Below are 24,903 nucleotides of genomic sequence, written 5' to 3' on the forward strand. Positions count from 1 at the left end.
AGTTATGACCAACCTAGATAGTATATTCAAAAGCAGAGACATTACTTTGCCGACTAAAGTCCGTCTAGTCAAGGCTATGGTTTTTCCTGCGGTCATGTATGGATGTGAGTTGGACTGTGAAGAAGGCTGAGCGCCGAAGAATTGATGCTTTTGAATTGTGGTGTTGGCGAAGACTCTTGAGAGTCCCTTGGACTGCAAGGAGATCCAACCAGTCCATTCTAAAGGAGATCAGCCCTGGGATTTCTTTGGAAGGAATGATGCTAAAGCTGAAACTCCAGTACTTTGGCCACTTCATGCGAAGAGTTGACTCATTGGAAAAGACTCTGATGCTGGGAGGGATTGGGGGCAGGAGGAGAAGGGGACGACCGAGGATGAGATGGCTGGATGGCATCACTGACTCGATGGACGCGAGTCTGAGTGAACTCTGGGAGATGGTGATGGACAGGGAGGCCTGGCGTGCTGCGATTCATGGGGTCACAGAGAGTCGGACACGACTGAGCGACTGAACTGAACTGAACACTGGAACTGTGAGTAATAGAGGGAGTATATCTCAACATAATAAACAGCATATATGACAAGTCAAAGCTATCACGCTCAATGGTGAAAGTTTTCTCTCTCAAATCAGGAACAAGAAAAGGACAGCCCTTTTCACCTCTCTTATTCAAGAAAGTACTGAGAGTCCTAGCCAGAGCAATTAGGCAAGAAAAAGAAATAAAAAGCATTAATTGGAAAAGATGTAAACATGTCACTATTTGCAGGTGACATAATGCTAGATATGGAAAACTAAAGATTCCACCAAAAAACTGCTAGAAGTAATAAACGAAGACGTCCCTGGAGGCCTAATGGTTAAGAATCAGCCTGCCAATGCAGGGTGCATGGGTTCAACCCCTGGTCCAGGAGAATTAATTCCACATGCCCCAGGGCAACTAGACTCATGTATGACTACTAAACCCCTGTGCCGAAACCTGAACACCCTAGGGCCCATGCTGTGCAACAAAAGAAGCCGCCACAATAAGGAGCCTGCACACTATAACTAGAGAGCTGCAGCTAGAGAAACTAATTGCCCTGCTCACTGCAACTGGAGAAAGCCCACACACAGCAACAAAGACCCAGCACAGCCAAAAACAAAAATAAATAATTTTTAAAAATAAAGAATGAATAAATTCAGTAAAGTTTCAGGATGCAAAAATCAATGCCCAGAAATCTATTGTTTCTATATACTAATAATGGACTATCAGCAAGTCACACTAAGAAAATAATTCACTTTACAACTTAATCATGAATCTAAAATATCAAGGGAAAAATTTAACCAAGGAGGTGAAAAAAACCTGTACGGTGATAATGATAGGACACTGATGAAAGAAAGAAATGGAAAGATATTCCATGCTCATGACTGGAAGAGGTAATAATGTTAAAATGTCCACATCACCCAAAATAGCAAATAGAATCTAATTTCACAATTCTCATAGAAACAGTATAAACAATTCCAAAATCTGTATAAAACCACAAAAGACCCCGAATCGCCAAAGCAATCTTGAGGAAGAAGAACAAAACTGGAGGCATCATGCCCCAGATTTCAAGCTATCTTAAAAAGCCACAGGAACCAAAACAGTATGGCATAGAATGAGACACACAGGTAAGTGGAACAAAACAGAAAGCCCAGAAATCAACTCACACGTATATGGTCAGTTAACGTACAAAGGAGCCTACACTGGGGAAAGGACATTCTAATAAACAGTGTTGGGAAAACTGGGTAACTATACGCAAAAGAGTAAAACTAGACCTCTATCTTATCCCATACACAAAAATAACTCAAATGGATTAAAGACTTGATTGTAAGACCTGAAACCCTAAAACTTCTAGAAGAAAACACTGGCAGTAAGCTCCGTGACATCAATCTTTACAATAATTTTTGGACCTGACACCAAAAGCAAAAATAAATAGCTTCTGCACAGCAAAAGAAACTATCAACAAGGCATATCAACAAGGCAACTGGATTATAGAAAGAATTGCAAAGGCAATCCACTGAATGGGAGAAAATAGTTGCAAATAGTGTATCTGGTAAGGGATTACTATCCGAAATATATAAAGATGTAATGCAGTTTAACGGCAAAAATCAATTCTACTTAAAAAATGAGCAGAGAATCTGATCAAACACTAAAGAAGACATACAGATGACCAACAGATGTACTGTAGAGCCCTGTGACTATAGTCAATAGAACTGTACTAAACATTTGAAAGTTTCTAAGAGTAAATCTTAAAAGTTCTCATCACAAGAAAAAAAATTTCTGTACCTATGTACAGGGACAGATGTGAACAAAGACTTATTGTGGTGATTACTTTGCAGTATGTACAAACACGGAATCATTATTGAAACTAAGACAATGTACTATAAGTTAATAAAGAAAGAAGGAAAGTAAGGAGGGTTAGAGGGAGAAAGGGAAGGGAAGGAAAAATTGAAAATTCTTCCAAAGAAATCCACATTTCTTTTTCTCCTCTTTCTGTTCAAAGTCAAACATTTACACGACCTACAGAAATACTCTACATGAATAAGGGAGTAGCTACCACGCTCCCCCTCTAGGCACTCTAGAGAAAGCCACTCCTCGAGATAAGGCACTCTCCAGCTCATAAACATGGAGGAAGGAGTCGCCACACCTCACGCATATCTAAGAATTGCACCCAGCCCCCAGATTCCAAGGCTCACATCTTAATTGGATTCCAGTGGACTGTTTGAGTTCCCCAACTCCCACAGGAGAAGTGGAAGACCACGAAAGGAATTTAAGAAAACTTCTACCATTATAATCTGAAAACGATCATACAAAAACTCAGTGACTTCTTGTTTACATAAGCACCGATCTAGTACACATTTCAGATCTTGGTAAAACTGTAATTTTATGTTGACTGTTTTGCAGGATTCTGTGCTGCACTGACAGATAGAAAGCAACCTGAAGATCACAGTCTTACTCACTGGTTTCACAAATGAGAAAACGGAGTCCTGGGTCAAGTAAATACCTGCACAAATAGCTAGGAAGTGGCAAATGAGAGTCCATGTTGGCTGACCCTGGGATGAACTTTCTCTTCATTTGCAACATATATTCACTCATATTCAATAGATATTTTCTGAACATTAACCACATGCAAGACACAGAGGAACTACAAAACTGAACGCAGGCAGTCATTCCTTCAGGGAATCTAAAATACGGTGGTTTTTAGAGAGTAGTTTTACAGGCTTAATACGCAAATCATCACATGCAGTCTTTGAAATTTTAAGGGAATATCTGAAAATAATTCTCCTCAGAGACCTAATACTTACCTTTGAACTTAATCCTTCCATCCTCCTTGTAGCCCCTTCCACTACAGAAGGCAGAGGTCATGGTAAGATCATCAATAATGACGGCAATGATGAAGACAGGGACAATGACAGGATGAAATGGAAGACATTTACTATGTGCCAGTGGCTCTCCTGGAATCTTCATACACTTAGCTTATCTAATCCTCCCAATATGAGCTTCCCTGGTAGCTCAGATGATAAAGAATCTGCCTGCAGTGCAGGAGACCTGGGTTCGATCCCTGGGTCAGGAAGATCCCCTGGAGAAGGGAATGGCAATCCACTCCAGTATTCTCGCCTGGAGAATCCCCTGGACAGAGGAGCCTAGCGGGCTACAGTCCATGGGGTCGCAAAGAGTCAGACACGACTAAGTGACTAACACGCACACAATCCTCCCAATAACCTTAGGAAGGAGGCACTATCACATCTCTATTTTATAAAAGGCCTGGGGAGGAAGTTGATTGCCCTTGAAAGTGTGGTTGATCTGGAGCTTCCAGCTTGTCTTTACTAATCCTGTCTCCCAGGCTCCTGGCCCTGGGTCCTCCCCTGACTAAATGAAAACCACCTGTTCCCCCGTCCCGGACCTCAGTTCCTCCACCTTTGAAACAATGAAGTCAAGCACCTGATTTCCAACGTCTCCTCAAGATGGAACCTTCCGTGATTTACTGACTTAAGGTATCTATCCAATCTCTTTCCTGCAGCAGAGGAAACAAATGGCTGTATAAAAGTTAAGGATAGGGGTTCCCTGGTGTCTCAGTTGTAAAGAATCCGTCTGCCGATGCAGGAGACACAGGTTCAGTCCCTGATGCCAAGGAGCAACTAGGCCCTTGCGCCACAACTGGTGAGCCTGTGCCCTAGAACCACCTGCCACAGCTGTTGCAGCCCCGCACCCAGAGCCTGGATTCTGCGGCAAGGAAGCCACCCCAGCGAGAGGCCCCTGCACCATACCTGGGGAGAAACTTGCACAGCAAGGAAGACCCAGCACAGCCAAAACTTAATTAAGCAATCAATTCTTTTCTTAAAAAAGCTAAGGCTAATTTCCCCCCAAACTGCAAAATCCAGACGTTCAGCTATGCCGAGGTGTGGGGGTAAGGCAGGGCACAAAGTTACAGGTTTCGCTCATACGTCCTGAACTTCCATCTAGGTTCCAGCCTCAGGTGTTTTTGAAAGCTGATGTCACCACCACGTGGCAGAATAACACACAATCATTCATGGTATTTAAACAAGACAACAGGTTTTTTAAATTTCTAACAAAGATTAGGTGTCATCTGTAAAAGTACTCAAAAATAGAGGCTGAAAAAGAAAGTGGGATAGAATATATGGGCTATAGTTTGCGGGGCGGAGGTTGTCTTTGTTTGTTCTTTACACAAGAAAAGAGGCAAGGACCTTTAATCGCAGATGTAATTGAATAATAGGATTAGGGAGGTTTTTCTTCTCTTTTTCCTTATTTTTTTTAAATGTAAACTTAAATTACCTCCGTTATTAGAGGGGCGAGTTTTCTTTATACAGAAAAGGTGCTCAATATTCTCACACTGATTTCTTCCGAGACGAAAGAAAACACTCTCCGGAAAACATCTTGGTAACACTGCGGAAATTCCAGAAAGACAGGTTTCAAGGAGAATAGCATTATGACCCACTATGGATGAGAAAGAAAAGACTCCTTTATTGCTTCAGGTCTAGAATCACTAAATTTCACAGCATATCTCAGGAATGTTGGCAGGGAAAGCTGCTTTGGAGTCCAGGGACACGCAGCTTGTAGAGCTTGCTATTCACTCACTCAGCCGTGTCCGACTCGTTGCGACCTCATGGACTGTAGCCCACCAGGCTCCTCTGTCCATGGGATTCTCCAGGCAAGAATACTGGAGTGGGCTGCCACTTCCTCCTCCAGGGGATCTTCCCAAACCAGGGATCGAACCCGTTTCTCCTGCATCGGCGGGCGCATTCTTTACCGCTAAGCCCCCTGGGAAGCCATGTGTAGAGCTGGACCCAGGAGAAAAAAGGAACAGGTGCAACAGACGAAGTGGCAGACCGTGAGAGCCAAATGTCTCGGGCACCTTCCAGAAATCCTGGCCTGGGGCAGGCTCTCCCTGAGTGCCCCTGCCCTGCACCACAGCCAGCCACACGGCCCGGGGAACTTTCCCTTAGCACATGTGGCCTTTCCTCTCTGAAGCACTGCAGCACAGGGGGTCGGGTAGCTTCTCTCATGGAATCTGCAACTGTTAAAACAGATCAAGCCACAACCAAACTCATCTATTCTTCCATCAGGCTACAGGATAAGTACATCGTGTAGATACATATGTGTCCACACATAAACATACTGTGTGTGTGTGTGTGTGTGTGTAATAGGATAAGTACATCGTGTAGATACATGTGTCCACACATAAACATACTGTGTGTGTGTGTGTGTGTGTGTGTGTAACAGGATAAGCACATCGTGTAGATACATATGTGTCCACACATAAACATACTGTGTGTGTGTGTGTGTGTGTGTGTGTAACAGGATAAGCACATCGTGTAGATAGATATGTGTCCACACATAAACATACTGTGTGTGTGTGTGTGTGTGTGTGTAACAGGATAAGTACATCGTGTAGATACATATGTGTCCACACATAAACATACTGTGTGTGTGTGTGTGTGTGTGTGTAACAGGATAAGTACATCGTGTAGATACATATGTGTCCACACATAAACATACTGTGTGTGTGTGTGTGTGTGTGTAACAGGATAAGTACATCGTGTAGATACACGTGTTCACACATAAACATACTGTGTGTGTGTGTGTGTGTGTATGTGTAACAGGATAAGTACATCGTGTAGATACATGTGTCCACACATAAACATACTGTGTGTGTGTTTGTGTGTGTGTAACAGGATAAGTACATCGTGTAGATACATATGTGTCCACACATAAACATACTGTGTGTGTGTGTGTGTGTGTGTGTGTAACAGGATAAGTACATTGTGTAGATACATGTGTTCACACATAAACATACTGTGTGTGTGTGTGTGTGTGTAACAGGATAAGTACATCATGTAGATACATATGTGTCCACACATAAACATACTGTGTGTGTGTGTGTGTGTGTGTAACAGGATAAGTACATCGTGTAGATACATGTGTCCACACATAAGCATACTGTGTGTGTGTGTGTGTGTGTGTGTATAACAGGATAAGTACATCGTGTAGATACACGTGTTCACACATAAACATACTGTGTGTGTGTGTGTGTGTAACAGGATAAGTACATTGTGTAGATACATATGTGTCCACACATAAACATACTGTGTGTGTGTGTGTGTGTGTAAAACAGGATAAGTACATCGTGTAGATACATATGTGTCCACACATAAACATACTGTGTGTGTGTGTGTGTGTATGTGTGTGTAAAGGGATAGGCTACCCACTCCAGTATTCTTGGGCTTCCCTGGTGGCTCAGATGGCAAAGAATCTACCTGCAATGCAAGACCTGGGTTCCATCCCTGGTTTGGGAAGGTCCCCCGCCAGAGGGCATGACAACTCACTGCAGTATTCTTGCCTAGAGAATCCCATGGACAGAGTGCTTGGGGTTGCAAAGAGTCAGACATGACTGAGCACAGATATACATACACACACACACACACACACACGGCCCCGTTTACAACATATATCAATGACAGTGGCTTTAGATGGCAACAATGAACACTTCACTCTACAGAGCTCTTGAGAATATTCTGGAAACACATTATTTGTCTAGTGATTCCCACAGATACTGTCAAAAATTCAGAGAGAGTACAACTGAAAAATCACATTCAGAGTGCTATTAATTACATAGGAAGCCCCTGCCTTTCTGGAACAATGCTACTTTGCGTCAAGTAGATAAAGACAGATCTGATAGGCAAAGAATAGGAAAACTAGAACAAGAGAAGACAGCACCTCCTCTGGGAGCCTGACAGACAATCTGTGGCGTCAACATCGCATCACGCCCTCATTGGGAGCAGTGGGACCCGAGCTGCCAACAGCTCCAGACTTGCCCTGAGCACACACATCACACTGGGCTCCACCAGCACCACCATCAGCAGCGAAGCAACGTAACAACAAAACAAGGCTTGCAGGAGTCTTGTGTTCTCTTATCAATTTCAAAAGACACATTTCTGTTGACTGATAACAAAATTCAATCTGAACAGTTATTTAAAATTGGAAAGTACAATGTAACTAAATAAAAAGATGCCATTGCTTGTTTGTTTTTCTAAGGCATTTTTTTGATTGTTTGCTTCTAAGTGCAAAGTTGACACCTCCGGAGTTTACCTGGCAGTAATCAAACACTTCTAACATTAGATAAAGAAATTTAACCTACCTCTTCAAAGGTGGTGTCCTCTTTCTTCAAGGCTATAAAATAAAAGGGGAAAGGAAACAATTATTGTGAAACATCTCAAAGAGGCCAAGTGTCTAAGTTCTAGGAAATAAAAAAAAAGTAGTATGGTGTTTCCATTTCAGAAAGTAAAACTGTACCCCAATCTGAATAACAATGTTATGATACAAATATGAAAACTGCAAATGATGGAACTGCACCGCACGCATCTTTGTGAAGCTCTTTCATAAATATGTAAATGAAACTACACTCCCAACTATGGGAAAGAAGTAGGCATAGCCTTCCTCTAGTCTCCTTTAGCAGAAAAAAGTTTCAATCAAAGTATGAAGGATTCGAAAAGGAATCTTAAAGAAACTTCCCCTTAAACTTCTGTTTACTCATCTACCATTATGCAGGGGGTGGCTGGACCTCCCAAACCAATTGTCAGGAAGTCACCGACTCTGCACAGGGCCCCGAATGAGATTCTCATACTGACAGAAGCTTAAGTTTGATGATGAAAGATAAGATGTGCAAAATAAGCACTGCAGAAACATAATTCAAACACTCTCAACATCACTTTTCTAACAGGGTATCACCAAAGGAAACAATACATTTGGGGTGTTTCATAGGAACAAGCAAATACTTGAAATTTACTTGAAATATTTATACCCTCAGAACAGGCATTTAATTACTCAGAAGAGAAAGAGAAGTATTTCATGTTTAGCTGACAAACACCTAGGTCCTTAAATGCTACAATTATTTAGAATGCTTGAGCTTAAAAAGAATGCACAAAGGAGAAAATTTAATGGAAATCATGAGTTGGAGGAACGTTTCAGATGTGCACAACTGTGCACGGGGGCTTACTGGTCTATACTCTAAAGCTTGATTCCGGCTGAGTAGAGCAGAAACGAGAAAATCTTTAACACCCAGACTGGACTATTTCCTTCTTGCCACCTAGGTCTTACCAATTCCTCCAACCTTCTGGATAAAGGGCTGGGATCTATAGGTAGAAAGAAAAGGAGGAAAGAGAAGGGAGAATTGCAGGTGTATTTTCTAATATATAAAGAGAAGGAAGCCACATAATCTCCCGTATACACTATTCTCAAACCCAGGACACCACAGGGGAGAATATTTTAAGACCAAGAAGTCTACCCCTTCCTCACACACTTCATTACTAAATTGACACCTTGCACTGTTTCTTTTAAACACCGAATCCCTTCCCTGAAGAGCAATTAGCGGTAACAAAAAAGCCCAATTAAAGTTGTCTTTGCCAAATATTTATCAGGTCACTGATGAAACTCTGACCTAAACAAGCATACAACATCTCGTTATTGATTACATTCCCTGATTGTCATTAATCATTCATGTAAATACAAACTCACAACTGTCTTCAAGGATATCATGGAAGAACAAGCATATTACATTTTTCTGGGTTAACAAAGGGGCATAGATCAAGCCATCTAACAAAATCAGATATTCTACTCAGTCCTCTGCCCAGACCCTGCCCCCTCCAGAAGTCTTTCCATGATCTCACTAAGACTAAAATGGTATCCCTCCTATGTTCTGCAACAGCAAATGATGCGAATCTTCCTGGTAGAATTTGTCAAGGCTCATTCATTGGCCTGTCTTCTCTTAAAGTCTTTGAGGGACAGGAACCAGTATCAATGGCCACTGACTCTGAACACCAGCCCAATATCCAGCACACAGAAGGTACTCAATAATTATTTGTGAAATTAATGAGCTGTACTTCAAGGGCAAAAGAATAGCATCTTACCCTTTGAGATACATTAAGTTTTGGCACATGAAAACCAGGTACTATTGTCTCTTATGAAAGAATCCAGGTACTATTGTCTCTTATGAAGAATCATAGATATAAATTCCATATCACAGTTTTCAAAGTAAAGTCTTTTGAAACTGCATGGGGAAGGGAAGGATATGGTGCAAAAGTTCAATTCTTCATGTGAACCTTTAACCTTACATTTCTCTTTTTGACAGAATGGATTTATCAAGTGACAGCTGGACTCTAAAATTACACTCTTACAGAACAAGGTAACAAACCCCCAATTTCAACATAACCACAGCCTCTTCCTTTTTTTCAGTTATCTCACAAACTTCATCTTTTAAAGAAATGGTATACATAGGGTTCATCTCAAATATCACAGAGTATAAACTTCCTTTCTCAGGGAGATAATCCGAGTAAGTGGGAAGAAATGCATTCAAACGAATATGAAGAAACATCAGTTCAACCTTAACCTCACATTAGGTATTACAGAAAGCCTTTCTCCTTCTAAGCAGTCATCTGAAAATAAAAGAAACAAGGAAAGAAAAGAGGAAATGGATTTTAATATTTAAACAATCAAGTTCCCATGTGTCTCTATATATGCTAAACTAATTTTTTTTTAAAGTGAGACAACTATAGTAATTCCTAACTAACCCTATTTAGCAAAAAACCATAAATATTCACTACTGAAATCAATGGATGACTTTGAAATTCAATTACACCCATCTTACAAAAGAACCATAGCTGCGTCACTCCCTGGCAGATGTCATAAATTAGAGTGTTATGGCTTGAAAGCCAGTGTGTTTTATTAGACCTTTTATAAATGAGTAATCTCAGATCAGCTGTATTTGAAGTGGGTAGTGACAAAGTTGGCTGATCTTGCATGTGCAAGTAAATTAAACATTAGCAATGTCACTGATACATAGTTAGAGCTATTATTATTAATCTTTTATCATAATGGATGATTAATCCATAATTAATGAAAAATCACAGACTTTCAAAAACTGTCCTCATTTTCTGTACATGATTACTAATTTCTCATGGCTAAACAATGATACTATATATTTTACCATATAACAAACTATACTTTTGAATCATACTAAAAAGCAAAATAAAGTCAGTATATTTATTTCAAAACCCATAGTAGATTGGTTAAAGGGAATGAGTATACTGAGACGTTGAATTACTCAGCGGGGATAAATCATTCACTCTTTGATCTCCTCAAGAAGTACCAAGGAAGAAAGGAAGAAGATAGAGGAGATAAACTGAGAAATCAGAAGGAACAGTCACAGCCTCCAGGATAAGTCTTCACCCTGGGACAGATATTCACTGGATAGCTTATGTATTTTATCTAATCCAATCTTCATAACGGCCTTAAGAAAGCTGTCAGATGAGGACTCTGGGATTTAGGGAAATTCTGCTAGTTGGCCAAGGCACACAGCAGGCAACAGAAATGGGATTCGAACCCAGATCAGCATAACTCCCAAACCCATCCATTTTTCAGGGTAACTCAGCCCTCAGGTCAACGGCCACTTCTTTTCTCTTGCTTTCCACCAGAAGATCCATATGTCAGGATGGTGTAATCACTGACATAACACATTAGGAACATCTATGGAGTCTTCAATCCCATACAACACAGGACATCTTATGCTTTACTTAACTAAGTGCCAATAACAAAGTGACTCGAAAAGCAAGCTCAGAGATGAGGGACCTGTCCAAGGTCACTCCGCTACAACTGATGACACGGGAAGCCCCAATCCACCTGACGCACAGCCCCTACCTTTAATCTATACTCTAGGTAATCCCACAGTGACACTTCAACTCGACAGCCTCCTGTACCTTAAAAGTCCTTAAATAACGGGATCGATTTCACTGCTTTTTTATTTTGCAAATAAAACTTTAAAAAATATGTAGATAACAAAGACGTCTCTTCTGTAATGCTACTTCTAATCAATGTCTTGAGCTTGGTGTACTATCAGAGACACTCTTTTATCTCCTTTCACAGTATTCCAGAATGAGATTTGCTATTCAGAATCGTGACCTCCACCAATACAATAATCAGGTATGTTCACAGCACTGAACTGCTTCTGAAAAGGAGCAGGTGAAAATCTACCAGAACTTGGAAGACATTTTCACAAGAGTTGGAATCAAAAGGAGCTCCACATCACTAAATCTCTGTAAGCTATAAAATCCAATTAACAACAACATCACATTTGCCAGCATTGTAGTTAATCCAAATTTTACTGATTGTCGATCAAAACCTTGAAATTATTTAAACATAAGGAATTTTTATATTAATGTCCTTGGCTTCTTACTGAGACTCAATTGCAATGAATTATTTAACACAAAACTGGAGGGGTTCCAACAGAGTCATTAGCATTAGTAAATATACACTTGTGCCTTTTAGAACAGGGCTTAATGGACTCCAGAATCTGCCTCTGTGATAGTTTGGGTAGGGGGCTCAAACATCCTTCTTAATAATGCACAGCGACTCAACACCTTGCTCTCTCACACTTTTCTTGGCTTCAAACTTCATTTGAATGCAAGGGCTCTTCACAGGCATCCCTAACTCATAAAACTGCAAATACCCAATACACAAAATAAATAAACCAGGGCTAAATATTGGTTTCATACCATACCTTTATGGTCATCTTGTGAAAGTTTATGTATACCATACGAAATTTTTTAAGTTAGAGGACAACAAAGAAATCTAGGTTTAAAACATGTTTTGACTTGAGGGAAGTTTGCATATTTCACGATGCACTTATACCACTATTTTTAAATGAATGGATGGAAGGACAAGGACAATACTCAGATGCATGAAGCACCTTATGTTTAATTTCCATTAACACTTTCATTAACATGATGACATGCTAAACAAGTGAAACAAAGGCTAGAGGGACTCAAAAGGCTTCTTAGGGACTCTGAGGTATTATTTTTAGTACTTGTACCATTTTCCTGCTGAAAACAGTTGCCTGTGTAAATGAAAGTTCAGATGTTAGAAAAGGCAGCCGCCAATGTAAGGTTAAAGGGGGGTTTTATGGCCATCCCTAGAAATCGAAGCAACCCATTCCACGTGACACTGTTGTCAGCCTGTTATAGTCTGTGACACGGATTTATTCTTAAATGTCCCAAATATTTCTCGGTCGGCTATCTGTCGGTCAATTGGACGGCTGATTTAAAGACAATAGCCCTGGAGCTCCAGTATATGAAAGAAGTTTGGGACACTCCTAAAATGTTCAGACAGGTTCACAGCGCGCTTTTCTCTGCAGCAATGGAAAGATTCAGAGAACTCGGGACTCAACAACCAAATCTCGCTTTCGAGGACCCGAAGTACCAAACAAAAGATCCCAAGGTATCTGTCCCACTTCTCTTTAGGCTGGATGTTAAACAATACCACGGCACAAACTCAACATTTCACCAATTCCCAAAGTTAAATTATTGACTAATACCAATATCAAGGCCTGAGAGCAAAAAAAAAGAGTGACCCAGGCGGCCGCGCAGCTGGGAGCGCAGCGGGGGACGGAGCGTGCCCTCGCCTGTCCCCCGCGGGCGCGAAGGCAGGAGCGCTAGCGGCGAGGAGAGGGAACCCAAGTCTTAGGCTTAAAATCATGCAGAAGCGAACCCTCCGATCACGAGGGGAAGAGGCGTCCCTCCTTTTTGTCGTCGCCCTCCCCCAGGTCCCGGGCACTGTTGCCCCCGCCCTTCGCGCGCAGCGCACCCCACGCCAGTCCCGGGTGGCCCCTGAGCCGCTAGTGCCAGGAGCGCGGGGCCGAGGGCGCCGGGCCGGGTGCCCGGGGCAGCACGCCACTTACCAATGCGGCTGAAACTATCCGACAAAGTTCTCCGCAACTTCTTCATCTTGCCGATCTTCTCGGCCGGTTGCGGCTCAATGAGGTCGCACATCTGGGCGACGCGGGGCTCGGGCAACTTCCCCAAACTGGTCCAGAGCGGAGCGCAGACAACGGCGAGGGCGCGCGGCGCGGCGAAGGCGGCGCCTCCTCCGCCTCCTGCACCTCCTCCACCTCCTCCTCGGACCGGGAGGCGAAGCGCAGGGCCGGGGAGGCGGGCGAGGAGCAGCAGGCTCGGCTCGGGCCTGGGCCGCGGCTGGACGGGCGGGGGCGTTCTACGTGGTGCCGGGGGCGGCCGCGATCGCCGCCGCCGCCGAGGTGGCCCCGCGCCGCGCCGCCGCCGCCCAGCTCATTTTCCCTCCTTTGTAACCGAGAGAAGCGCGGCCGGCGGCCGGCGGTGGGGGCGGCGCGGGCGGAGGCGGGCCGGGGGCGGGCCGGGGCCGAGGTGCGGGCGCCCGGGCTGGGGGGCGGTCGCCGCGCGCGCGGGGCGCGGGCGGGGAGAAGTTCTCAGCCCCGAGTTTCGGGCGCTCGGGAGGGAAAGCCGCGGCGCGGACCCGCCAGCCGCCCCGCCCTCAACCCCCTCCCGCCTCCGCCGCCGCCTCGGCCCCGCCTTCCCCCTGGCGCAGGCCCCCGGGGCGCGGGACCCCGGCGCGACCTCGGCCCCCGGCCCGGAGCCCGCGTTCCCTGCCGCCCTCCGCGGCCCGCCCGCGCCCCCGCGCGCCTCCCCCGGCGGCCGGCGCGGCCCGCGCGGTCCAGGACCCCGGCCGGCGGAGGAACGCGATCGGGCGAGGCTGGGAACCCGGGCTCGCGCTGGGGGGAGGCCCCGAAAGGAAAGGGGGTGAGGCTGGATCGTTTATCCCAGCGGGTTTGTCCCTGCCGCGATCGCCTGTGAAAAGAGCGGGGGGGTAGAGGTGGGGTTGGCTGAGATCGCTTCCTCTTGGTCCGAGGACTGGCAGAGCCTCGGGCATGCACCCAGGTTTGACGGTGACTTTTTATTTTTCTTCAGTTTTGACAAGGAAACTGTGAAGCGAAAGAACTAAACAGGAAGGTGGGCCCGTTTTTTTTAGGAGAGTCAAGTGCAAAAGCAGAAGCTTCAAGTGTTAAACTCCCCAGGCAGGGCAGGGCTGGTGGTCTGTTCCCTTCATCCCCCGTCACGCTGAGTGACAGACGGTAATGTAGACGCGGCTGATTTCTGATATGAATATCCAGTTCTATAGTAAGTAGCAAGCAGAAGGCCTCAGTCTATTTACCATTTTTAGAATATGGTTCTAAATTGAAAGGCTTAGAGGCAAAAAAAAAAAAAAAAAAAATTCAGACCTCCACTTCCCCAATCTCAAAACAAGAATTTTAAAAGAGGAGTTCGGGCTTTATAAAATCCCAGAACCTACAGTTCAGTCAGCAGACACACATCCTCTTCATCCTGAAGCTAGGCTCCAAAAGTCTGTTTCCCAAGGGAGAGAGAAGGAAGATGGGGGAAAGGCCTGACTGTTGATTTCGGGCCAGCAAACTCCTTATGAATAGAAATGTAGTAATCTTGAGTCATCTGGCTATGAAAGTAATGAGTTTGTGAGCATGTGACAATGCTATTTGGTTTAAAGGAAGTTTTAGGGAGTTTATGTTTTATCAATAGATTTTTATCTGAAAACAAAAACTAGCCCCCTGCCTTCCTTAAATTGTGAGGAGGAACACTTCGATTTGTTCTGCTCTGCACTGAGCACATTACAGGGTCTTGATAAATGGCGACTGATAAAAGACAGGAAATCAACCCAAGTGGGGAGCGGAGGAGGGTGGGGAATTCCTTAAGAAAGTTAAACTGATGAATTAAAATGGGTGTTGGGTCCTGGTGCCTCTAACTAGACGTTACTGACAGCACCAAGTGTGGCCTCAGACAGGAGAAGGTTTGACTTTTGCCACTCAGGTCAGTTGGGGAGAAAGGTAGCAGCAGGTTTGAATGAAAAGTCTAAAGCCGCCAATCAAAATACGGATGGGTTGTACCTGTCAGTCAACAGCGATGAAGTAGTCATTAACTGAATGGACTCTGACAACTGTGCCCCTGTGGCTAGCCTACTAATCCTATTATTCACTGACAATGTTGTGTGTGTGTGTGTGTGAATGCTTATATATATATATGTATATAATTCATATTCTCTGTTTTACCTTCCCAGTAGTTAGTATCATTGACTTTTTAAAAGATCAACTTCTATTTGAATAAATTATGGTATATGTAGTCTATGGTATAGTAGGTAAACATTTTAAAAAATGAAATAGATCAATATGTGTGGATGTATAAATATGTCTTGGGTTAGTGAAAAAAACTGTATTTACCATTAACCCATTTTCATAGTTATAAGAAAAAATAGACATATATAGGTTTCTAAATGCTTAGAAAATTTCAGAAGAGGAACAAAAAGCTGAGTGTGTATACTCAGGATAGAGAGAATGTTTTCTTTGCACTTTGTACCCTTAAATGTAATTTAAATGCTTTACCCCTAAAAATGCATTAATTTCATAATAATAGAAATAATAATTTAAAACATAAACATAATATTTACTACATTTTTATGTATCCCACTCCGAAAAAATTTCACCTAACTGTGATGCTATATCTTGCAGGAGAAACAGTTGTTAGTAGTGGACCATGTAAAGCCTGGAAAATCAACTTCCCAATATATCTGCTTCTTCCATTGGTTATAAATTAAGATGGCTAAGTTCGAAGAAATTGTGATATTAAAAAGGAAATTTTAACTGGATGCTTTTAAGATATGTACACTTAAGTTATAGGATTCAACTTTTTTGACTGTGCTGCCCAGCTTTCGGAATCTTAGTTCCCAGACCAGGACTAGCACTGTGCCGTCTGCATCGAAAACCACCAGGCATTCCCAGACTCAACTCTTGGTATGGTTATTTGTTCCATATTTGCCTTCATTTTAGAGTAAGTTCCCCAAGGGCTAGGGCCTTGGGTGGTGGTGTTGTTTAGTCACTAATTGATATCCAACTTTTTTGTGACCCCATGGACTGTAGGGCCCTCGATATGAAAGGTATAATACCTGTTTCATAGTGGATGTGAATTAAATATTTGTCATGGCTCAGACAGTAGGAAGTCTGCCTGCAGTGCTGGAGACCAAGGTTCAATCCCTGGGTAAGGAAGACCCCCCTGGAGGAGGAAATGGCAGCCCACTCCAGTATTCTTGCCTGGGAAATCCCATGGACAGAGGAGCCTGGGGGTCTACAGTCCATGGGGTCGCAAAGAGTCAGACACAGTTGAGCAACTAATACTTTCTTTTACTTTTCACTTTCAGATGAATTCAGAATGTATTGCTGCCACTGAGAAGTTACGTGTTGTCCTCAGAAACAAAGATGACTCTCCAGCATCTGTATGGCATATGTATTTTCAGAGGGAGAATGGATCTGTGCCAGTTCTCTGTTTGAACTTCTGGTTAAGAAGGTTATAGTTTTGGCTGGCCTGAATTAAAGGTGTAGTGTCTGCCTATAAACAGATAAGCTTACTGAGGGGCTGAACCCAGCATGGGTGGAACTGAATCAAATTCATCAGTTAAAGCATGTATGTGTATTAATTTGCTCAGTTGTGTCTGACTCTTTGTGACCCTGTGGACTACAGCCCACCAGGCTCCTATGTCCATGGGATTCTCCAGGCAAGAATACTGGAGTGGGTTGCCATGCCCTCCTCCAGGGGATCTTCCCGACCCAGGGATCAAAGGGTATTAGTTAGGCCTCCAGTAATTCCAGCAGGTGGCTGGAGACCCAGGACTCATGGGTTCTCATCCCTACTCTATCCCCAGATGCTGTGTGGCCTTAGACAAGTGACTTACCCACTTCGTTATCTATGAAATGATGATTTTCAACTAGCTGACCTCTAGGGTCATCCATAGCTGCAAAATTCTGATTCTAAGTTGAATGGTGACACTTCTCTCTCAGCTTATACACTGGGATACATTAATGAAGAGTAATTAATACACGAGTAAGATAAAGATCCACTAATAAAAATGTGAAATTTAACTAAGATACACTAGTCATGTTATACATAAATTATGCCCTTATTATGAATGGATCTTGTTCATATAAGAAAAATAGTAGGCTCATATGCTGGCAGTTAATTTTAAGGGAATGAATCTTAATCCAAATGAGATGAAACACAGAGGATTTGATTAGAACCTTAAGTCCCAGCAGAAGCAGATTTACTGATCTGATACAGTATCGGAAGATGGTATCAGAGAAAAGAAATCCATGAAACAAGGATGTGGGGACTAGAGTTGGAAACTGAAGTTAAAGTGAAAATCTGTGTTTATTAATGTAAATATTTAGAATTTAACTATGGTTGATAGCTAATGATCATGGCATATAGTTGAGTGTAGTTACTAAAGTGGTGGAAACTTACCTAATTAAATATCCTCTTAGAACTCTAAACAGTTACCCTAGTTAATTATTTTTAGGATCAAATATTATACTTTTTTTTTCCCACACATCCAGGAACTGAAGTAGCGCAAGTTTAGGTGACCTATACCAAGTTCCCAGTGAGTCATCAGTGAAACTGGCACATGGAATTCAGAGCTCTCCTCACTGACTTTTATGTTGCAGCTGTTGGGTAATGTCCAATCTTACGGGTTCCTTTTTGTTTTTGTTGTTGTTTTGACAAAGAGAACATTAAAATTAAAAAAGTGAGAACCTCCCTGGCAGTCTAACGGTTAAGACTCTGCACTTCCGCGGCCAGGGGTGCAGGTTTGATCCCAGGTCAGGGACTAGGATCCCACACGCCTGCTGTGTGGCAAGGTCAAAAATAGATAAATCATAAATCTTTTAAAACAATTTATTAAATTAAAATTTTAAAAAAGGGAGGGAAATGGAAGGTCGCAGAAACCAGTGTTTCTCACACTCAGGTAAATGGAGGCTCTCCCGCCTCCTTCTCTCCTGTTCTATCACCCATCCATTACCATTACCATCTTAGTCACTCATAATGCAAACCCTTTTCACTTTCACAGAAATCACTCAGTGCTGACACAAACCTCTCAATTTGTTCAGGAATAAAACCTATATTTGTCTGATTATTTTAAGGGTAATCCTAATTTTTTTCATCTTGTATTTCAGGAGACCAAGGGATGTAAGTCAGATGACCTACTTGCAAATAACTGCAGAAAGAACAAAGAAGTTGCAGACCCATTCAAATGGTGTCAAGGATGAATTAGCTCAGAATAGTTCTGAAGAAAAGAAAACTATCGAGGTCAAAGTGTGCATTGAAATATTGATGAATTCCCCTCTCCTATTAAATCATTAAAGATCTAGTAAACGACCCAGGGATCAAACTGGGGATCTCCTGCACTGCAGGCAGATTCTTTACCATCTGAGCTACCAGGGAAGCCCACGCCTGCCAGGCTCCTCTATCTGTGGAATTCTCCAAGCAAGAATACTGGTGGGTAGGCATTCCCTTCTCCAGGGGATCTTCCCAACCCAGGGATCAAAGCCGGGTCTCCTGCATTGCAGGCAGATTCTCTACCAGCTGAGCCACGAGGGAAGACCCCTATTAAACCATGCTTAAGAATGGGCTCTCATTCCTGTTTTTCACTGTTGTATTATTTGTACAATAGAATCTTGTATGAGAAACTGTCATTTCTAACTCACGACTCCCTCAGTTATCCCTTTGGTGTTGCTTGTGTGCGTGGTACAGACGTGTCATCACTAGAGGGTCCTTGTTTATGGTTGTCATCCGTTTCAGTGCGTCATGTTGCACCCATCAGAATGGAACTTCAGAGGCCAGTACTGTAACTGAGCTCTGGACATGGATGCAAAAGCAGTCAGAAGTTAATACTTCCAGGGAACCCAAACCCTGTGCCTTTTGGTCAGTCTAGACAAGTCCTGTGAAGAGGAATTACATTTAGAAATGTAGCCTTTTTACCAAAACCATCCTAGTCTTTAAAAAAAAAAAAAGTTTTAAAAAAATTCTAATCTTTCTTCCCAAGGCCCTTGACAGTTCATCTACATTCACATGCCTGCTCTAATCAAGTGCTTACAAGCCAGAAAAACTATCCATAGGATAACTGTATTGATGGTGTCGTTGGGCATATCATATTTCCTAGCTAAAATGGCTTACTATATATAACTGTAAAATGACTAGAATAACTTATGGCTTTATACTGGGCTCTAAACTGATGATCTCATCTGATTTTAACCCATACTACTCCAAGAACATTATCATTATAACTGTGTAACATGAAGGAAATGGGCCTAGAGATGCCAAGAGACTGTCTCCCAGAGCATTACACAGGTTCCACTTTTAGACTGAGACACACTTTGGTTACCAAAATCTCTTCTTTCACAAAGCGTTTTTCTAACAACTTGTGTGGTGTCTTCTTTTTCTTTTGGTATATTTTGGATATAAATATGGTTGTCCTTATTGTAGAGAAAGGAACTATTCTAAAGCAGAGAGAGAGCCAGGAACTAGCCAGACTCAAACAGGCTAATGGATGGATCCAAACTCCTAAACTCTAGTGCTGTGTTTTGCCTTTTCCTACCTTGTGGTAAGAAATTAGAAGTATGATGTTAAAAGATAGGGCTTCCCTGGTAGCTCAGACAGTAAAGACTCTGCCTACAGTGTAGGAAATTCAGGTTCAATCCCTGAGTGGGAAAGATCCCCTGGAGAAGGGAATGGCTACCCACTCAGTATTCTTGCCTGGAGAATCCCATAGACAGAGGAACCTGGCAGGCTACAGTCCATGGGGTCTCAGAGTCGAGATATACACTTGGCTTTGAAAAATAGTGGTCCAATTAGTGTTTATAAATGAACTGAACATTCTAAAAGTATCACTTGTTGAGCCATTGTAGCATGTGTTAGTAATGGATTAATGCAGTTTTGCTCATAACTAATAGTTAATCCAGTACTTCGTGTCCTGTGAAAGTCAATCATATCAAAACTTGGTGTCTTTGTTCAGGCTGGTATAACAAAATGCAACATACTGGTTGCAACAAAATTAAAACAACAAAAATTAATTTCCCACACTTCCAGAGGCTGCAAGTCCAAGGTGCCAGCTTGGCTGAGTTCTGCTGAGAACCCTCTTCTGGGTTGAAGACCGTCAACTTCTCACTGTGTCCTCATACAGCAAAAGGCATGAGGAAGCTCTTTGGGACCTCTTTGTAAGGACACTAATCCTATGTGTGACAGCTTCACTCTCATACCCAAATCATCTCTCCAAGACCCTTCAAATACTGTCACACTGGGAGTCAGTTTTCAAAGCATGAGTTTTGGGTGGCAGGGGCTGGGGCACACAAACATTCAGTCTATAGCACTTGGGTAGCATTTTCAAAGGTAGGGATAGGAGGAGGAATGGGGCACAAAGAGATTGAAAAACCCTCCAAGATGATTCTGCACAACCTGCAGCAAGTGAGAATCACTGATTTAGTCTTTAAACAGCAACATGATGGTAGTTATTTGATGAAAGTTAAATATACCTAGAGGACAACACAGAAATACCTGTGAAACATAAAAGGCAATAAGCTTGGAGACATAAATCCTAGATGTATCTCAAGCAATAAAAAACAAAACAGGATTAGGAGTCAAGAGAACTAATTCTCAGTTCTAGAACCTTCTCTCATGACTTGTATATTACTAATCCTTTGCTTCCTCACTTGTAAACCAGAGACAGACAGTCCAAGAGAAGTCCAAGATCTTGGAGTTTCAGCCTCTAGAACTGTAGGAAATTAATTTTTGTTGTTTCTAAGTCACCTAGTCTATTGGATTTTGTTATACCAGAGATAGACAATTATCCCGGTACTGCCTATATACAAATTTAAGGGACTGTTATCTCCTTTCCCAAATCTAGTCTGTTTTGACTTCTTCTAACCAAGGAATAGGCCAATATAGTTGAATTGAAAAGATTGAAAGAATGGATTTCCAGTACTAACTCTGTTCTCTTAGCAAGTCCTTTTACTTGTCTTCATTGGTCCATTCATCAGATACAAACTGAGCACCTACTATGTCCTAGGCCCTGTGCTAAGAGGTGGATATCCTGCAGTGAAAGCAGCAGAGCACGGTCACAAGCCCTGCCTCCACAGAGCTTAACAGACTAGTGAGGGAAAATAAAAGATGGCCCATTTTACGGGAGGGGAAGGAGACTTCCCTGGTGACCCAGTGGTTAAGACCCTGCATTTCCACTGCCGGGAGTGTAGGTTTGAACCCTGTTAGGAGAACTAAGATCCCACATAAGGACTGGATGCTAAGGATATTCCAGCAGGGAGATTTCACCCTAAGCTGAGGGTCAGTGATGTCCACTCTGAGCAATCACACCTAAACTGAAACATAGAAGACCCACGGAGGCATTTGAGGGACAAGCAGGAGCTCCTGGAAGAGGCATCAGCACTTGTGGGGACCAGATCCATAAGAGGAGACTGTAGTGCATTCACGAAATTGACAGGTGGCCCACGTAGAGAATGGACATGAGATAAGGCTAGTGAATGTCAGAAGGGCCAAAAGGGCAGGCACTTCAATAATCCTACAGTAAAGACCATGTACGCTCTAAGTCCTACTAGAATGTCAGAGAGCACTCAGGGGACTCTCAGGGGACTCTCCACCAAACCCACAAAAATGATAATGAATGCATTTTTTTTAAGAGTGTAAGTCCACCAGCATATAGATACTGAAAGGAAAAATAGCATCAAAAATATTTGGAAACTGGAAAAATAATGGTTGAGTAGTGATTGACTTGCCAGTCCCAAAAGCTGATTCCTAAGCCAGCAGTTGGCCAGACTGGGAGGCAACCTACTGAAAGTTTATAACTGACTGTCAAGATGCAGGGAGGAGAGTGCAGCACAAGAGAATGATCACGTCTGGGTCCCAGGGACAGCCACCAAGTGTGGGTTCTTGGCTTCACACAGGAAAGAAGTCAAGAGTGAGCCAGATAAAGAGAAAGAAGGTTTATTCAGGAAGGAAGCACACTCCATAGACAGAAAGTGAAAGAAGGTGAAAGTGTTAGTCAGTCGTGTCCAACTCTTTGCAACCCCATAGACTATAGCCCACCAGGCTCCTCTGTCCATGGGAATTCTCCAGCAAGAATATTGGAATGAGTTGCCATTCCCTTCTCCAGGGTATCTTCCCAACCCAGGGATCAAACCTGGGTCTCCAGCATTACAGGCAGATTCTTAACCACTCCATAGACAGATTGTGGACCATCTCAGAAGGCAAAAGAGGCTCAAAGGTATAGGGTTGTCAGTTTTTTATGGATTGGGTAATACATAGGCTAATGAGGGAGAGCAGCTTCAAAGGCTAACAGAGTTCTGCCAAGAGAATGCACTGGTCATAGCAAACACCCTCTTCCAACAACAAAAGAGAAGACTCTACACATGGACATCACCAGATGGTCAACACTGAAATCAGATTGATTATATTCTTTGTAAACCCCTCTAACAATTATACAGTGGAAGTAAGAAATAGATTTAAGGGACTAGACCTGACAGACAGAGTGCCTGATGAACTATGGCTGGAGGTTCATGACATTGTACAGGAGACAGGAAGCAAGACCATCCCCAAGAAAAAGAAATACAAAAGAGCAAAATAGCTGTCTGGGGAGGCCTTACAAATAGCTGTGAAAAGAAGAGAAGCAAAAATCAAAGGAGAAAAGGAAAGATATACCCATTTGAAAGCAGAGTTCCAAAGAATAGCAAGAAGAGATAAGAAAGCCTTCCTCAGTGATCAGTGCAAAGAAATAGAGGAAAACAACAGAATGGGAAAGACTAGAGATCTCTTCAAGAAAATTAAAGATACCAAGAGAACATTTCATGCAAAGATGGGCTCGATAAAGGACAGAAATGGTATGGACCTAACAGAAACAGATGATCTTAAGAAGAGGTGGCAAGAATACACAGAAGACTGTACAAAAAAGATCTTCATGACCCGGATATCATGATGGTGTGATCACTCACTTAGAACCAGATATCCTGAAATGTGAAGTCAAGTGGGCCTTAGAAAGCATCACTACGAACAAAGCTAGTGGAGATGATGGAATTCCAGTTGACATATTTCAAATCCTAAAAGATGATGCTGTGAAAGTGCTGCACTCAATATGCCAGCAAATTTGGAAAACTTAGCAGTGGCCACAGGACTGGAAAAGGTCAGTTTTCATTCCAATCCCAAAGAAAGGCAATGCCAAAGAATGCTCAAACTACCGCACAATTGCACTCATCTCACACGCTAGTGAAGTAATGCTCAAAATTCTCCAAGCCAAGCTTCAACAATGCATGAACCATGAACTTCCAGATGTTCAAGGTGGCTTTAGAAAAGGCAGAGGAACCAGAGATCAAATTGCCAACATCTGCTGGATCATTGAAAAAGCAAGAGAGTTCCAGAAAAACATCTACTTCTGCTTTATTGACTATGCCAAAGCCTTTGACTGTGCAGATCACCACAAACTGTGGAAAATTCTGAAAGAGATGGGAATACCAGACCACCTGACCTGCCTCTTGAGAAATCTGTATGCAGGTCAGGAAGCAACAGTTAGAACTGGACAAGAAACAACAGACTGGTTCCAAATAGGAAAAGGAGTACATCAAGGCTATATATTGTCACCCTGCTTATTTAACTTATATGCAGAGTAGATCATGAGAAACGCTGGGCTGGAAGAAACACAAGGTGGAATCAAGATTGCCAGGAGAAATATCAATAACCTTAGATATTCAGATGACACCACCCTGATGGCAGAAAGTGAAGAACTAAAGAGCCTCTTGATGAAAGTGAGGCTAATGTTGAAGCTGAAACTCCAATACATTGGCCACCTGATGCGAAGAGCGGACTCATTGGAAAAGACCCTGATGCTGGGAAAGACTGAAGGCAGGAGGAAAAGGATGAGATGGTTGGATGACATTATGGACTCAATGGACATGAGTTTGAGTAAACTCCGGGAGTTGGTGATGGACAGGGAGGCCTGGGGTGCTGCAGTCCATGGGGTCGCCAAGAGATAGACAGGACTGAGCAACTGAACTGAACTGATTGAGTGAGAGGAGTATTCCAGCTATTTTGGAAAAGAGGTGGGGATTTCCAGGAATTGAGCCACCACCCACTTTCTGACCTTCTGCGGTCATTCCTGGAACCGTCGAGGTATCTGGGATGTATTACAATGAGCATTTGCTGAGGTTGAGGTCAGGTGGAAGTTGATTCTGACCTCTTGGACCTTGTTGGTTCAAATCAGTTTATGTCCTGTCCTTGGGCTGTGTCATTCTTTCAAAGGTTGTGCCCTGCCCCCTTCCTGTCTCAAAACACCTAGCCTTCTTTCCTCACTTTCTTTCCATACTTCTGCCCAATAGATAGCTCTCCAGTGGAACCCACAGTTAACAAGTCAACTGTGTAAGCTGAACTGGCCCCAGACTTTCTAGTGCCTGTCTCCTAGGTATGCGTGGACAGCCAAGGATCTCTAGACAGGTGATGGCATATTCGAATAAGAAGGATACAGCATGCTTGGAGCTGGTGCATGGGGATGACCCAGAGAGATGTTATGGGGAGGGAGGCGGGAGGGGGGTTCATGTTTGGGAATGCATGTAAGAATTAAAGATTTTAAAATTTAAAAAAATAAAAAATTAAAAAAATAAAATAAAATAAAAAAAAAAAAAGAAAGACAG

General features: G+C 42.9%; 1 protein-coding gene and 1 long non-coding RNA gene across 3 annotated transcripts in view; one reads left to right on the plus strand and one right to left on the minus strand.

Moving 5' to 3' along the window:
- The window catches only part of CDK14 (cyclin dependent kinase 14), a 673,238-nt gene extending 659,622 nt beyond the window's left edge, over nucleotides 1–13,616 (minus strand). For both annotated transcript variants that reach the window (XM_013963116.2, XM_018047443.1), the window contains exons 1-2: nucleotides 13,255–13,616; nucleotides 7,666–7,697 (exon numbers count right to left, since the gene is read on the minus strand). In XM_013963116.2, the coding sequence (XP_013818570.2) occupies nucleotides 7,666–7,697; nucleotides 13,255–13,345 (123 nt within the window). In that variant the 5' untranslated portion in view covers nucleotides 13,346–13,616. The remainder of the gene's footprint in view (nucleotides 1–7,665; nucleotides 7,698–13,254) is intronic.
- LOC102175825 lies at nucleotides 14,162–18,645 on the plus strand. The gene is made up of 5 exons (XR_309936.3): nucleotides 14,162–14,506; nucleotides 15,904–16,185; nucleotides 16,590–16,764; nucleotides 17,779–17,893; nucleotides 18,394–18,645. It is a non-coding gene; the product is annotated as an uncharacterized LOC102175825 (long non-coding RNA).

This window comes from Capra hircus, chromosome 4 (genome assembly GCF_001704415.2).
Source record: "Capra hircus breed San Clemente chromosome 4, ASM170441v1, whole genome shotgun sequence".
NCBI classification, from domain to species: domain Eukaryota; kingdom Metazoa; phylum Chordata; class Mammalia; order Artiodactyla; family Bovidae; genus Capra; species Capra hircus.